The sequence below is a fragment of the Chiloscyllium punctatum genome, chromosome 1 (assembly GCF_047496795.1).
Source record: "Chiloscyllium punctatum isolate Juve2018m chromosome 1, sChiPun1.3, whole genome shotgun sequence".
Taxonomy (NCBI): Eukaryota; Metazoa; Chordata; class Chondrichthyes; order Orectolobiformes; family Hemiscylliidae; genus Chiloscyllium; species Chiloscyllium punctatum.
Genome location: NC_092739.1, coordinates 102,236,246 through 102,251,884, shown reverse-complemented (window position 1 = coordinate 102,251,884; position 15,639 = coordinate 102,236,246). Strand labels below are relative to the sequence as shown.

The window sequence follows — 15,639 nt, the reverse complement described above, 5'->3', positions numbered from 1 at the left end:
TACTATTTTTATTATAAAGCGTGGATTGAAAATTGGAGCAAGCACTTTAGTTCTGTGTAGTATTTTCCCCCCTAAGATGATATGGCAGCACTTCATTGTGTTTTCTAGGGGACTGGGGTACCAGGGTTGGGGCTAATTGTTAAACCTACCTTAATTGTTCCTTTCAACACAGGGATTAGTGTGCAATTAGAAAATGGATCAATTCATACTAAACTTAGTTTATATATTAAAATTGCATCGAGCTGTAGGGTGATTTTTAACTCTGCGACAAAACAGATTACTTACATGATGTTAATAGGCTGAGAATTTGAAATGTTCTGCAGCGGGTGGGAGGTCTGCTGTGCCACATAACCAACTAGGCAGTGACATTGATATAAACTGTCTGAACCCTAACCCCCCCCCCAACAGAGGTGACAGGGAATAGCTGATATAATTGTCAGTGAAGAAGGATATCTGAAATTACAAAGAGATCTTGATCAATTGTGTCAATGGGCTGAGGAGTGGCAGATAGAGTTTAATTTGGATTAGTGGAAGTTATTGCACTTTGGTAAAACAAACAATGGCAGGACTTATTCAATTAAAAGTAAGCCCCTTGGGTAGTGCTGTAGAATGGAGACCTAGTGCTCCATGCATATAGTTCTTTAAAGTTCATGTCACATGTAGACAGGGTGGTTAAGAAGACATTCAGCACACTTGCCTTCGTTGCTCAAAACCTTGAGTATAGGTGTCGGGATGTCATGTTGAGGTTGAACAGGATTTTAGGTGAGCACTTTTCTGGGGTACTGTGTGCAGTTCTGGTCACCCTGTTATTGGAAAGATAATATTAAGCAAGAGAGGGTTCATAAAAGATTTACCAGGATGTTACCAAGAATGGAGGGTTTTAGATATATGGAGATGCTGGATAATAATTAAGGGGTGACCTTACAGAGATTTATAAAATGATGGGGATAGATAGGGTGAATGACAGGTGTCTCTTCCCTAGGGTTGGGGATTTCATGACTGGGGGTATATTGTTAATGTTAGAGGAGAAAGATTTGAAGAAGACATGCGGCTACAGTTACAATATTTAAAAGACATTTGGATAAGTACATGAATAAGATATTTTTGGAAGGATATGGGCCTGTTTGGGATTGTGATTGATATGGACTGGTTGAACCAAATGGTTTGTTTCCATGCTGTATGACTTTATGACTCTAGCTTAAGTTTTAACAGACAGCTCTGCATTCATAAAGAAATATGGCTGGGCAGAGATCTATCTTTGATCCTCTAAATTTGGCTTGGATCACGGTACCATGAATTAAGTTCAGCCAGTTATGAAGTGCTTCTTTGGCACCCAAGAGTTGCTGGATAAGTGCATCCCAAGTTGTCATCGTAAGTTGGGTGATCATAAGTTGTTGCTAGTACCTTAATAGCCTGAGATTTTAAAGATTTCAGGCCGACCAGCTAGGATTAGTTTTAAAATGGACGCTGTTAAGCAATACATAAACACTCTGATCAATTGTCAATGAAGCGAATATCATGATGGTGCAATATAGCATCAGTGGCACCAATTGATGCCATGAATGTGGTGTTGATTTGACTTGTCAAAGGTCCATAGCCATTGTCAACGGTTCTAAGAAAGACAATTTCTTAGCACCACATATTGGTGCCAGTAGTAAAGCAGCACAAAAGATTCAAAGCTATCTCAGCAAATTAACCGTTCTGCTTGGATGCATATTGGACCTGACAAATGCACCAAAGCTGATTCATTGGTTCATTGGAGTGGTAATGCTATTGTCATTAATGGCTTTGTTATCAGAGTAGATAAATTGTTTGACACAGTTAATAGTGTTATTTCCAACTTGCAGGCAAGTTGCCCATGGAACCATATTGCATTTATCTTAAACCAATTAATTCTCATTCCAAAACTCATTGTTTTGTATAGTCAGGAAAATGATGACCTCAATCAGAGGATAGTGTAACACGAATCAGTATCAGTTTAAAATTGCATGTCCTAGCAACTTCAATTCAAAAGTTTTTGCTAACACAGACCATTTTATTTCCATATTAATTCTGTCAAAACTGGATGATGTCTTCCCTGCTGCATGTTCATTAGGATTTTCCAAATTTGACACTTTGATTTTGTAATTTCATGCTTTGGCCATTAGATGGCATTTGCAAACAGTGAGATCCACCGTCATTAATTTAGTTCATCCTTCTATTTTTCTCTGAATATTATACTTAATTTCCAAAATAAGGGTCAACATAAATGTTAAATTTTTAACGATGATAATATGATGCTTATCCAATGAATCAGGAATGGTACCATAATGTGAGGTTTCTGACTGTTCGATGGGCCGCGAACTTGTACGCAGCGTCGTGGTTACGACCAATAAGTTCATTTCCATTTTTTGTTACTGATTTTCTCTTTGACAACTTTATGAAGTAATTAAAGCTCAAAATGATTTTAATAGTCACTATTAAAGCAACCAATTAAAGATGTAATTTTAATGTTAATGGTTTTATTGATTGGCAGACCAGACTCAAGGGGCTAAATGTCCTCCTATTGCTGCTATTTCTTGTGTTCTTTTCAACCACAATGTAGAATTTCAGTTAACATGTAATGCACCATACAAAGCGTATTCAAAATCCTTGGCAGCCAACCTGAGTTACTGATTGCTTGCTGGGGGATGGGGGATGGGGTGGGGGGGGGGGGGGGGTGAGGTTTGGGGGGTCGGGAGGTGGATGGGAGCGGGGGTCTAGACCAAAATTATCCTAACTTGACACTGGGACTTCCCATAACCGAGGACCCATTTTAAGAACACAAGAACTAGGAATGGAATGAGGCAATTCAGGCCCTCAATCCTACTCCGCTATCTAGTACAATCATGACTGATCTCATCTCAGCCTGAACTCCACTTTCCTGCCTACTTCCAAAATCCTTTCACCAATTACCCAATAAAAATCTGTCTATCTCCTTCCTAAATGGTGTTCACTACTCTGCACTCTGGAGTAGTGAACACCAGAATTTAAGATCTCATGCACGGCAAAATGATGAGCTTAGACTGGACAATAGAATAGTTAATTGATGGCACAAATTCAAACAGTCTGTGATTAGTCAACAGCGTAATGCAGATCTGAGTGTCTTCTCCAATTTGCAGCAAAATGTCTATGCAATGAAATTCCTGATGATCAATCCTCTATGCTGACACAGAGTTTTGGTCCTGCCACAGCCTTCTTGTGCAAACACACAATTCCTTAATCTTTTCCTGAACTAATAAGTACAGTCCTGGTTCAGTAATCCAGAGCCATGACCTTTGATTCCAGAATGTGAGTGAAAGGATTAGTTTTAAAAATTTCTTCATGGAAGGAGGCAACCATTGCGGTTCATGTGTCAAAATGGTGGAGGCCCTGTCTTTGGGGTGGTTTTTGATTGGCTGGCAAGCTTGGGTTGGAGAGGGGGCATCCCCCAACAATGTTGCCAGGAGCCGACAGGTTTAGGGTGTGTTTAGTAAAAGAGAATGGGCTAACAGTGTAGAAGGTATCCCCAATGAGAGGGCTGGCAGCATCACAATATTGACAGTTTCTCCTAGTGGTTGCTGCTGAAAAAGCAAGGAAGACACAAAGGTGCCTCCATTTTGAAGCACTCTCAAAAGAATGAGCATGAAATTTATTTTTGTGTGGACGAAGCTGGCAGGCTGGAGGGCTAGAATGATACAGACATACGCAGGCAGATTCGATGCATTTAAAATAGCATCATGGCCAGCACAGACACAATGACCCAAAGATCCTGTTCTATGCACAAAGCCCAGAGGATGGAGTCTCGAATGGTAACACGGGGTTGTAGGAATATTCATTCTTGATGCAGCTCCCCCATCCCGCACTTTGGAACCTCCACGACCCCCACACCCTTGACCTTTTATGATGTCCTGTCTCCCACTCCCAGGGGCTGCTGAGAGACCACCTATATGCAACTTGCCAGCTCCCTATGTAGCAGTGTGGTCCTCAAGCTTGCCAGATGGGTTCACACACAATAGGTAGGGTGGCACACTGGATCAGTGGTTAGCAGTGTTGCTTCACAGTTCCAGGGACTCAGGTTCGATTCCAACTTCAGGCAAATGTCTGATTGGAGTTTGCACATTCTCCCCTTGCCTGTGTGGGTTTGCTCTGGTTGCCTACACAGAGATGTGCAGGCTTGGTGGATTAGCTGTTCTAAATTGCCCAGAGTGTCCATGGATGTGCGGGCTGGTGGATTAGCCATGCTAAATTGCCCATAGTGTCCATAGATGTGCAGGTTGGATGTATTAGCCATGGAAATTACAGGGCTACAGGGGTAGGATAGGTTGGGTGAGATATGGGGTGGGTGGGGGATGCCTCTGGGTGGGATGCTTTTCACTGGGTCAGTGTGGACTCTATGTGCTGAATGGTTTGCTTACACACTGTGGGGAGTCTATGATTCAAGGTGACTAAAATGTGAATTCAATTCCATAGCAACACGGCTAACTTTTAACGACATTTTGAACAGACCTATTAAGCTATTCATTGTATTAGACTGTGGAGGTTTAGGAAAGTAAAAAATGTAAACCTTATCTAACCTGTTATGGCAAGCAATATATGAAACACTTCACTTACCGTCTTGAAAGTAATTGATCTTTATCAGACTACATGTAATGTGAAAATTGAATGTTATGCTATATAAAATATTTATGCATGTTTTAAGAATAAAGTTTGGAAAACATACTTATACAACAGAGATCTGTATACAACATACAGATACAACAGAGATTTGAGATCTGTTATTTCATTTTGAAGGTGGCTCAGATATGACTTTCATCCAACGACCCAGCTCTTGTTATCATCATACGTCTGTCCATAATTGAGATAAAAACCTCTTATATTATATGGTTGTGTGATCCCTGACAATCCGGACAATGATTAAATGATTACAAAGCTCCATGCTTAATTAGTTTCCATCCTCAGAAACGATACTGCCAGTGTACAACCGTTAAAACATTCACGGATGCTTTGCCGCTCTGTCAGGCATGAGGTAACAAGGCAAGAAACAGGAAGAGGACTTCTACAAGTTCATTGAGATGGAAGAAAAATACTATGCATGTGAAAAATGTTTACAGAATCTAATAAAAATTACTTGCCTGAATAACAATGCAATTGCAATTTAGGATTAGCTGACAATACAGAGATCATTCAGTTGATAAACCATACAGTGAAGAATTGAGGTGCTGGCTAAAGAACTAGCACTGATGGCAGTAGATTAAATGGTCTCTCTTTTGTAGTGACTTCCATGATTCTGCAAGTCAGGAAGAGTTAAAAGCTTCTGAATGATGAAGTAAGCCTGCTTTAGTGGTGACTTAAATATGATTCTGCAATTTGCAGATTTGTAAAGAATTGTCTCTGGAAGGCAGCTAACATAATCAAAGAGCCCTCCCACCCCAGTTATAATTTCTTCCAATCTCTTCCATCGGGCAGAAGACACAAAAGCATATACATATATACCAGCAGCTTCTTCCCTGCTGTTATTAGGCTTCTGAAAGGACGTCTTAAATTTTAAATTTAATGTTTATCTTGCTCTTTGTACACCTTCTCTGAAGATGTAACATGGTATTATTCAAGCCCTAATGCACTTTGTATGGTATGATCTGCCTGTACTGCAAAAAGTAAAACTTTTCACTGCTCCCATGTATATGTGATAATAACAAAACAAATCAAATCCAATCAAACACAGCCCTGCTCAGTGTATTTCTCATACAACGTGTATCATTTTTAATTGATTAACAAATGAATTATTTGCTGAGAATGAGGACCATTACAAGTTCAGCACAATCCATATACATGTATAAATGTTTTTTTTAAATAATAATATTGTATTCGCCTCTACCATTACCTCTGGCAGCCCGTTCCAGACACTCACCACCCTCTGTGTGAAAATATTGCCCCTCTGGACCCTTTTGTATCTCTCCCCTCTCACCTTAAACCTATATCCTCAAGTTTTAGACTCCCCTACCAATGGAAAAAGCTGTTGGTTATCTACTGTATCTGTGCCTCTCATGATTTCTAGACCTTTATAAAATTAGTCACCTATGCTTCGGAAAAAAAAAGCCACCCTATCTTTATAACTCATACCTTCAGGTCTAAGTACCATCCCTAGTAAATCTTTTCTGCACTTTTTATAGTTTAAAAATATTCTTTCTATAATAGGGCAACCAGAACTGCATGCAGTACTCCAAATGTAGCCTTACCAATGCCTTCTACATCTGCAACAAGATGTTCCACCTTCTATACTCACTGTTTTGACTGATGAAAGTAAGCATACTGAAAGACTTCTTCACCACCCTTTCTGCCCATGACTCCAATGAACTGATTTTGTTTTACACAGACAGTTATTATGCTGCATTACAAATCAGAAAGGGTGGAGAACAGATTCCATAAAAATTTTCAAAAGGCAAACTGACATGTATTTGAAATGAATTACATTTTTGGATGTTGAAGAAAAGCCTGGATGTGGGTCTAATCTGGACAGCTGTTTGAAAGAGCTGGTACAAGCTTGATGGGCAGAACAGCCTCCTTTTTTTATATTGCTGTGATTTTACAGTCTCAAGAAGTGAGCTGGGAAGCATTTGGGACCAAAACGTCAGGAGGAAAGGCATGGTGGATGGTTGGGGGACAAGGGAGGGGGTGTTCCTATGACGTTTCTGCTGTATTGGCATTTTGCCAGCACTTGGGAAGATGGCAGATGGCCCTCCCATCCTAGATGTGACATGAATGCTCCTATTTCAGAATTGTCTAATTAAAAAGGCACTTGTGTTTGATCATGTGGGAATCATGTGACCATACATCCTTGGTTGGGTAAATGGATGGGAAGGGTGGAGGAACAGTTAGAATTGGACAAAGACTTCCACTGCAGATAAAGAACACTGTCTATGGTCAATTCCATAGGTTAGATGGACTGTCATTAACATGTCATCCTATAGATATAACTTGCAATTCTATTGTGTAAGGATTTTCTTTTAATCCTCGGAAGCAATCATCTCTGTATAAGTTGATAAGACAATAGTTTGGTTTTCCAGTCTCATCAAACAAGCCTTGATTGATGTTGATGTTCCAGTAATGTCTGGAAGGTTTCTGATGAATCCTATTGTCTGATGATAGCAGGCCTCTTTATGAGGCTGTGGTTTTAAAGCAGACACAAAATATATTAGATATACATATTAACATTTGGTTTTTACTTTATTCATCACAGAGCCATTCAGCTCATCATGTCTTTGCTGGTTGTCCAAAGCAGCATTTCATCACTGCCACACCCATACCTTTCCTTCACACCCCTGAACATTCTTTCTTTTCCAATAATAATCCAGTTTCTTCTTGTATATCTCGCTTGAAGCACAACACTGTGTATCCTAACCAACTGCGTGAAGGTGTTTTGCCTCCTGTCATTGTTGATTCTTTTGTCAATTAATTTAAATCTGTGCTTCCTTGATCTTGATATTTCCACCAATTGGAACAATTTTTTTTCTATCTACTCTGTCCAGATGCCTCATGATGAGGAATACCTCTTTCAAATCACCTCTCAATTTTTTCTTTTCCATGCAAAGCAGTTCCAACTTCCTGAATATATCTACATGATTGTCATATGTAAGGAAATGCTTAAAAGGAAGGAAGTAGGTTGAACTTTTGAGACTTGATATACAAAGCCAACTTATTTCAAATTCTTTCTCATGAAGTGTCTTATTTTGTCTCTTGGAAACTAGATTATACATGACAGATTGTTTTCTGGTCTAGTGACTGTTGTGTGGGCAGTCATTTTAAACACAGCAGAGACCCAGGAACCACAGAGAGAATAACCATTTGATCAGTTTTGGTAATATTTGCATTGGCAAGAATGTTGGCAAGATACAAAGGGGATCTATACCTCCTTCTTTTGCTTATTTGGCTAGATGGCCAGTTAGGGGCTTGCTTATACTTCCCATTATGGAGAAGGCACTGAGTTAATTTCCTTACCATTGGTGTAGAAGATGTAGCTTAGAGAAGTATTGACACAATACCACATCTCTGTAATTCAGGGTACTGGAGCATCTCTAAAATTAAAGAGTTAATGACCTTTGGAAAAGTTTGATCATTCTAAATATCTTAGCTATGATTAATTTCTGTGAACATTCATTTAAATCATCACTTTTCAGGGAGTATGGAGCAATTGATGATGTGGACATCGATCTGCACATTGACGTCAGCTTTCTTGATGTGAGTAAACAAAACCGCTGTTCATTATATTACAACATGATTCATTAAGCATGGACTTACTGTGCAAATAAATTGAATCACGTTCCTGATTTTATACCGAAGGGCACTTTATTCATGGCTCATTAAATTCCATTCTCAAGGTCTGAAGTTAAAATTGTCTGCACTGTTGTGAAAATGTTCCGCATAATGATGCTGACTTATGAGATGATTGTGTATGTGGTTAACTCATCCTAAATATCAACTGAAAGGTTACAAAGTGCTGGTCTAAGAAGCATGTACACAGATGAGTTTACTCTTGTAGGTCCAAAGTGATTATTAGATTGATAATAATGGTCTCTGTGAACTAACTGATGGTTCTTCTGCTGGGGAACCATCAGTGGAAAAATGGGAAAATGGTCTGTTTTAGGTTCTAATGTTTTACCGAATGTAATAGGCAGCGATATAGAGAAATTCCCAGCCTGTGATCACAACCCAGCAACAATGAGTGGCACACAAATAATGAAAAGGTAAAATGAAGCATAGCCCTTGAAGGAAGGAGTAATATCACATGGGATATATCATATAGTGAGGTTGTGTCACCTTTCATGGAGATGAAGAAATGGCAATTTATAATGGACCTGTGTGAAGCTAGTCCTCATTGTCAAAAGATGGAAACTACACATATTGGTGGGAGCCCCCAGCTGGTAATATGAAGACTGAAATCTTATAAGTATGTCTTTCATCCTGTTTATTTAAACTATGGAAAATTAATTCTGTAACAAAATTATGCCACTTCGAATATAGATTACAATTTGCTTGTATCATTGTTTTGTATTTCTAATTCAGCTTCCAACCTTACCAAAGGTACTGACTTAAGTCTCAGACTTGGCAACAGGTCAGTACTGGGGCTTCCTTTCATCAACTCACTAATTACTCTGGTCACATCTGGAGGTGTTAAGTATGTGTCAACCAAGTGTGAGCCCAGTCCTGTTGTTGGACAGTTTTTTGATCTGTAGACTTCCCAGAAGAAATCACTGAACAGCGTGGCAACCTTATTAAATCTTCGCTAGTTCAGCTGCACATAGTATCTATTGCCTTGACAGTGATTGCCTGTAACTTAAATGCTACATTTAAATATTAACAACGTGATATGACGTTTTTCCATAATAAATTTAACAGAAAAGCTGAATTGAGTAAAAATGGATTTTTTTCATTTCAGTCCATAAGCCAAAGCTTGCAAAAATGATGAGTTTTGCCAACAAGATCCCAAAGCAGCCTTTACTGAGTTTCTTTCCATCTGGAGCATCTAGTTCCTTGCAGTAAATTGTGACAATGGATGGTAACAATTTACAAGGAGCCAAGCATGATTGAGCTGTTAGAATGACAACTTAAACACTGTCAGGTTTGGCACCCAAAGAGATCCGCATATATATTTGATATATTAGAAAGTGAATGAAGTGTGCACTTAGTGTGATCATTCATTATACTTTGCTGATAGATCTTGTTATTTTTATATTTCTGAATAAATTGTTTTGTTTCTGCTTGCCTGGCTATTTGACAGGAGGAGATTGCTGTTGCCTGGGACGTAATTCGCACAGAACCTGTGATAGTACGACTGCATTGCTCTCTCACACAGTATCTAAATGGTCCAGGTTAGTACTTCTGTACCTTTAGGTTAATATCAATATTTGTTCACACTAATGTTATCAAAATCTAAACATGTTAAATGCATCCAGTTTTACTGTAAAATCTTTCATTTTGATGTTGCTGACATTGGAGAAGTAGCTTTCTTTGCTTTCCCAGTACCTGCCAGAACATAAATAAGCAGTCACTATCTATGGTTTCAGTCCGCCAAGATCACTTCCGATAAGCATTAATGGTGGAACCTGCTCCTCAATGAAAGCCTAAGGCCAGAAAATTACTCTGAAAAGATCTCCTTTAGACCACCTCAATACCTCAGAGGGTGAGCACTTCATTTGTAGTGCTTTAGTTCAAGGGATTGACTTCCTCTCAGGTATAGTACCTGATCCCAGTCATCATAGGATTGGTGCTACTACAGAGTGGAAGATGGGGGGAATGTTCCTTGTTTAACCTTAATTCAATGGTTGTGTCTTTTGGACTCCTTCAACTTCCTCTTCAATGATTTCATCGTCCATCCAACTTAAGCTGTGTGAGTAGATGGTGAGGGTTTTGGATGGTGGTTTCAGAGGGAAGCAGCGATGTTTTGAGTATGCTTACAAGCTATCTATCCTTCCTGTGGTCCTGCTTTTAAAGCTAACTTTGAATAAGAACAGAACAGTAGATTTGGTAGGGCACTTATGACTTTGAAGTAGCAATGGTAAAATAGCCATGGTGACTCAAGGAGAGAGAGGAACTAGCTCTGAGCAGTCTTCCCATGGTTAAGCTCTCATATCACAGTCAGCAATGACATGAGTTCATTCAGAACCTTTTACATAGGACCTGTTTCAGATCTTTGGTGAATGGCTGCTCCATTTCCTTGTTTTTCTCCTATATTGTACTAAATATGAGAGTTTGGACCAGATTATCAACTAAACCCAGTTAACCAATGAAATACTAAACTGTTTTGTAATATAATCTAAGGTAAGATCAGTTAGGACTACATTCACTGGAATTTATATGAATGAGGGGGGATCTCATTTAAACCAATAAAATTCTAACAGGACTAGACAGGGTAAACAGCAAGATCCCAATGTCTGGTGGGTCCAGAACTAGGGGTCACAGTTTAAAGATATGGGTTAGTCCATTTAGAACTGAGATGAAGAGAAATTTCATCACCCAGAGAGTGGCAGCCTGTGAAAATCTCACTCATGGAAAGCATTAAAGGTAAAAACATTGAATGTTTTCAAGAGGTAGTTGGGTACAATTCCTAGGGCTAAAAGGATTAAGAGAATGGGAGAAAGTGGGAACACTGAAATGGATGATCATCCAAGATCACATTGAATAGCACAGCAGGCTTGAAAGCCGAATAGCCAACTCTTGATTCTATTTTCTGTGCTTCTATGGACTCTTTCGCTTTTCTAGATCTCCTTGGTGCCACATTCAGTCAAGTGCAGTCTTAATATCAAAGGCTTTCACTCTCACCTCACCTCTAGAATTCAGTTCTTTTGACTATGTTTGAACCAAACCTGTAATGAGGTCTGCAACTGAGTGGCCCTGATGGACCCCAAAGTACTCCAGCAACAATACCAGCACACAACCACCTCCTCCAAGATTGATTTCCTTTTGCTTCTATTTTGTCTGTTCATATTTATGCATGTAATGAAACAAATGTGTGTTTATCACTATCCTTATTACCTCTATTGTCACCATTATTAAAACTAGCTTTCAATTTCACTCTTTATTACAGGAATTCCCAAAGTGGGGGTCAGATACTTAAGTGGTCCAAGGCAGTAATAGCAGATCCCCACTCTCCTGCTCTCATAGGTTTTCCCCAGTATCCTCCCTGCTACTCAATAAGGGATCAATACAAGTTCCAAATGTCAAAATAGGGTCAGAATGGTAAAGAGAATGGGAAGTACTTCTTCCCATCGAATGTAATTGCATCCCATTGCCATTGTAGACTTTGAACATTTGTTCCCAGAGCACCTATCTGGAATCTCTAGATTAGTAGTCCAATGACCACGATGCCGCCCTCTTTCCTAGGAATTGTGGAACAGCACTTGTTCTCGATTGTACATTTTGAACCCAAGGTGCATCAGTAGTGGAGAGAATAAATGTAAATGGTTCTGATCAAACAGACTGCTTCATTATGGATGCTGTGAAAATTAGCATTTTTAACTTAATTGTGGTCGAACAAAATTTTTAACCCCACACACCTTCTTTACCGTATGACTTTGACAAGGTTTTAACAAATGCCACCCTTTTTCTTCTTAGCTTTCCAAATTGTCATTTAGTAGTGCCAAAATTGACCATTTCTGAAATAAGACTCATTTTGTTGAAGTCTCCCTCTTGCACTCATCAGGGCAGTTCATAGGAAATACCAATCTAAAGGGAAACAACATATAAACTGCATGAGTGGTGTGTGTTTTACTGACAAGTAGATTCTGATTCATAGCGATATTCCCATGCACAATGCACTAGTTAATGACAAGGTAAAAACAATGACTGCAGATGCTGGAAACCAGATTCTGGATTAGTGGTGCTGGAAGAGCACAGCAGTTCAGGCAGCATCAAAGGAGCTTCGAAATCGACGTTTCGGGCAAAAGCCCTTCATCCTAATTGGGAATTGCCCGAACTGTCGATTTCGAAGTTCCTTGAATGCTACCTGAACTGCTGTGCTCTTCCAGCACCACTAATCCAGAAGCTAGTTAATGACAACTGACTGTTAACTGCCAAATTTTGTTTAAATGGTGTAGCCTATGTGTTAATATACACGGCTTCCAGTACCCCCAAGTGTACTGCAATGTAAACCAAACTGACAATCCTAAAGTGGTTTTCATTGTAATTCTTTGCACACTCAGAATTATTTAGTTGATATTGCCCATTTGTGGAATCGCATCTATTGGTCAGTGTTGTGAGTTTTACTAATCTTCATTAATGTTTACAAATCTGAAACTAGAAACTTATATATAGCTTAACATGAACAAATAGTCTATTTGTGTTTTCTATTGTGTCATAAGTGCTTAGTCTTTTTTTCATTAACATTAATGCAATGAAAATATAGCCCCATGATTCTCACTGAGAATTGGTCTCCGTAGAAATAAAGGTTTTTTTTTAAGAGAGAGGAAAGGGAAGCGGGGAGAAGGAGAAGGAATGCACAAGATAAGTACATACCCCATCATATTTTTCAAGAAAAAATGTACACTGTCCATTTTTGCCATTTTGTACTTCATTCAAGTTGAGTTTTATTTGTGAATGAGTTTTCACTGACCTGTGAGCTCTGAAGGAATAATCATAGCTTTATTCTCTTGTGTGCCAAGCCCAGCATCGCACTGCTGTTTATCCAAGACCATTTCCATTTAAAGTACTGTATTTAACAGATCCATTCCCACAGTTCTTAATTTACTGTAATTGGAGCTGTGACACAGTGATCATTCATTCCCAGCCAGTGGGCAATTATGCCAGTCAGTGTATATAAATAAGTTACGGGAAGACAAGGCACCTATAGTCTTTGAAATCTCTATTTCTAGCACATGGAAAACAATTGTGCTTTATGCATTTTCTTACATTTTTTAAGCCTCTGTGCTATCATTTTGCAGTTCCAACAGTTGATGTTTTCCAGACATCTACAAAGGATCGATTCGGACTGGGACATCAATTGAAAAAGTAAGACATTTTAACGAGCAACAACACCAACATTTCCATAGCATCTTGCACTGTCTGATTCACTGTCTTTGAAATGAGTTGTTAAGCCACAGTCCAATGGCATTATTTTGAAAAAGAACAGAATAGTTTGTTTTAGAGTTCTGGTCAATATTTATCTTTCAACAAACATCAGCAAAACAGATTATTTGGTCATTATTACCTTGCTGTTTATGGTGCCATACTATTTGCTGACTGACTAATGCAATGTTTATAGGTTAAAAAATGCATAATTGACTGCAGTGCACTCAAGACATCCTGAAGTCATGAAAAGTGTCACATAAATGTAATTTATCATCATTGAAAGATGTTATATGAATGCAAGATTTTGTGGGAAGGTGTTGTTTTGAAACAAATTATTGTTGCTCTGAGATTAATGATAGAGAAAGCATCACCAGACACCACTGGTAGCACTGAATGCCAGATGTACCCTGTCTGGCTATAATTAGCAGTTTCTAAATCTATCTATATTGACAATGTGCATCTGTCAGAGCCTTTGGAAAAGATCTGTAGTTCAGTGTATGAGTTGCAGTTGCGAAGGTGTTACAACTGTCACTCTAACACTTAATGTTCTATGGGCATTTGAGTAATTCCCTAACATCAGCAGTCTTACGTACTGTAGAGTTGCAAGCAAGATTTCAACTAGCTAAATGTCCATTGGTTGAAATGTCCCGTAGCACAATTTATTTATCAAGAGAGACAGTATCTGCACTTGAGTTATGCAACACGAAAATACAAATAGCTATTCTGTCGCTATTTTCTGAGCTGATTTTTGAGAATCTGTGTAATGGAAATTTGAATAAATGTGTCCAGATTTCTGGTGAAGCAGTTCACAAGTCCCTGGGAGTGGCTCGCATTAGGAGTGAGTAAACAGAGGCAGAAACTTGGATAAAAATAAGTTTGAATAAGCAGATAGAATTACTTGCGGTGGGTGAATGGATATGAATACTTGATATTGTAGATGGGCCGTACACACAAATAAATTGCCAAGTTGGAGCTTGAATAATGCTTTAATGAGCTGGAAATGAATTGTAGTTCTGAAAGCAGAGAGACTAACACATATTTCATTCCCACAACAAATTTGACATTTCCAGTTTATTACTCCCACAGAATTATGCAGACTTTTGTTACACATCAGTGGAAGCAGAACAGCAAAGAGAAGCTCAACTGTCCCCATGGTAAAAAGATTAGTGAGAAGAAAGTGAAATCCCCTCTACACATTTTTTCATCATTGCGCAGGTAATGTGGCAAATTTTGGGAAAGTTCAACTCCACTGATATTGTGCTTCGAGGCTGGACATTGATGTGTCACTTTCTGATCTCAAATGAAACTTGTAAGAATATTGTTGTAAGTTTGAGACATCTGAGGACTGAACGCAAGGCAAACTATCAACATTTCTTGTCCATCAGCGATATGGTATGGTAGAGCAACGTTTTGCTAATGCCTTCTTCAATCAAGTCTCAGTCCCTTGGTATCTGACATTATTGTGATATAGCTCACATGGCACATTCTCAGTATATTAGATCATTTATACAGTGAACCCCTTTCCCTATATAACTTAGCACCCACTCAATCACTAGGTGATAGCCTCACAAAGCACATTTAAATATTTGTAAATATACTATTATCTATATTAATAATCATAGAAACATTAAAAAATTACAGCACAAGAGGAAGCTATTCATTATCATAGAGCCTCTCTAAGTTGCTTGACCCTTCAGCCTATCAAGTCTGTCCAGGCTTATCTACAATAATCACCTGCCCCATAGCCTTGAATGTTATGGCATTTCAGTTGTTCATCCATGTATTTTTAGAAAAGTCATGCAATTTGCACTTCCATATCCCTCCCAGGCAGTGCATTCCAGATTCCCACTACCCTCAGGCTGACAACTTTCAATCCATTATGTCCTTGTTAACGAGAAAAGAGCTACACATTCTCATCCTTCATTCCAGCTTTTAGTCTGTAAGCCTGTAGGTTACAAGATCTCAGACCGTATGTAGTGGAAGGGATGCAGGGAGAGCTAGCAGAGAGTCTGTGTCACCTCTCCAAGGGGCACCCAATGATATTTAAATGCAATAAGACGCTTAAGTGGAAAGTGACAG

General features: G+C 38.9%; 1 protein-coding gene across 1 annotated transcript in view; it reads left to right on the top strand.

Moving 5' to 3' along the window:
* parp8 (poly (ADP-ribose) polymerase family, member 8) overlaps positions 1 to 15,639 on the top strand; it is a 410,911-nt gene that overhangs the window by 246,897 nt on the left and 148,375 nt on the right. Inside the window, exons 8-11 of the mRNA XM_072571640.1 lie at positions 8,175 to 8,235; positions 9,776 to 9,866; positions 13,434 to 13,500; positions 14,647 to 14,775. Of these exons, the coding sequence (XP_072427741.1) occupies positions 8,175 to 8,235; positions 9,776 to 9,866; positions 13,434 to 13,500; positions 14,647 to 14,775 (348 nt within the window). The remainder of the gene's footprint in view (positions 1 to 8,174; positions 8,236 to 9,775; positions 9,867 to 13,433; positions 13,501 to 14,646; positions 14,776 to 15,639) is intronic.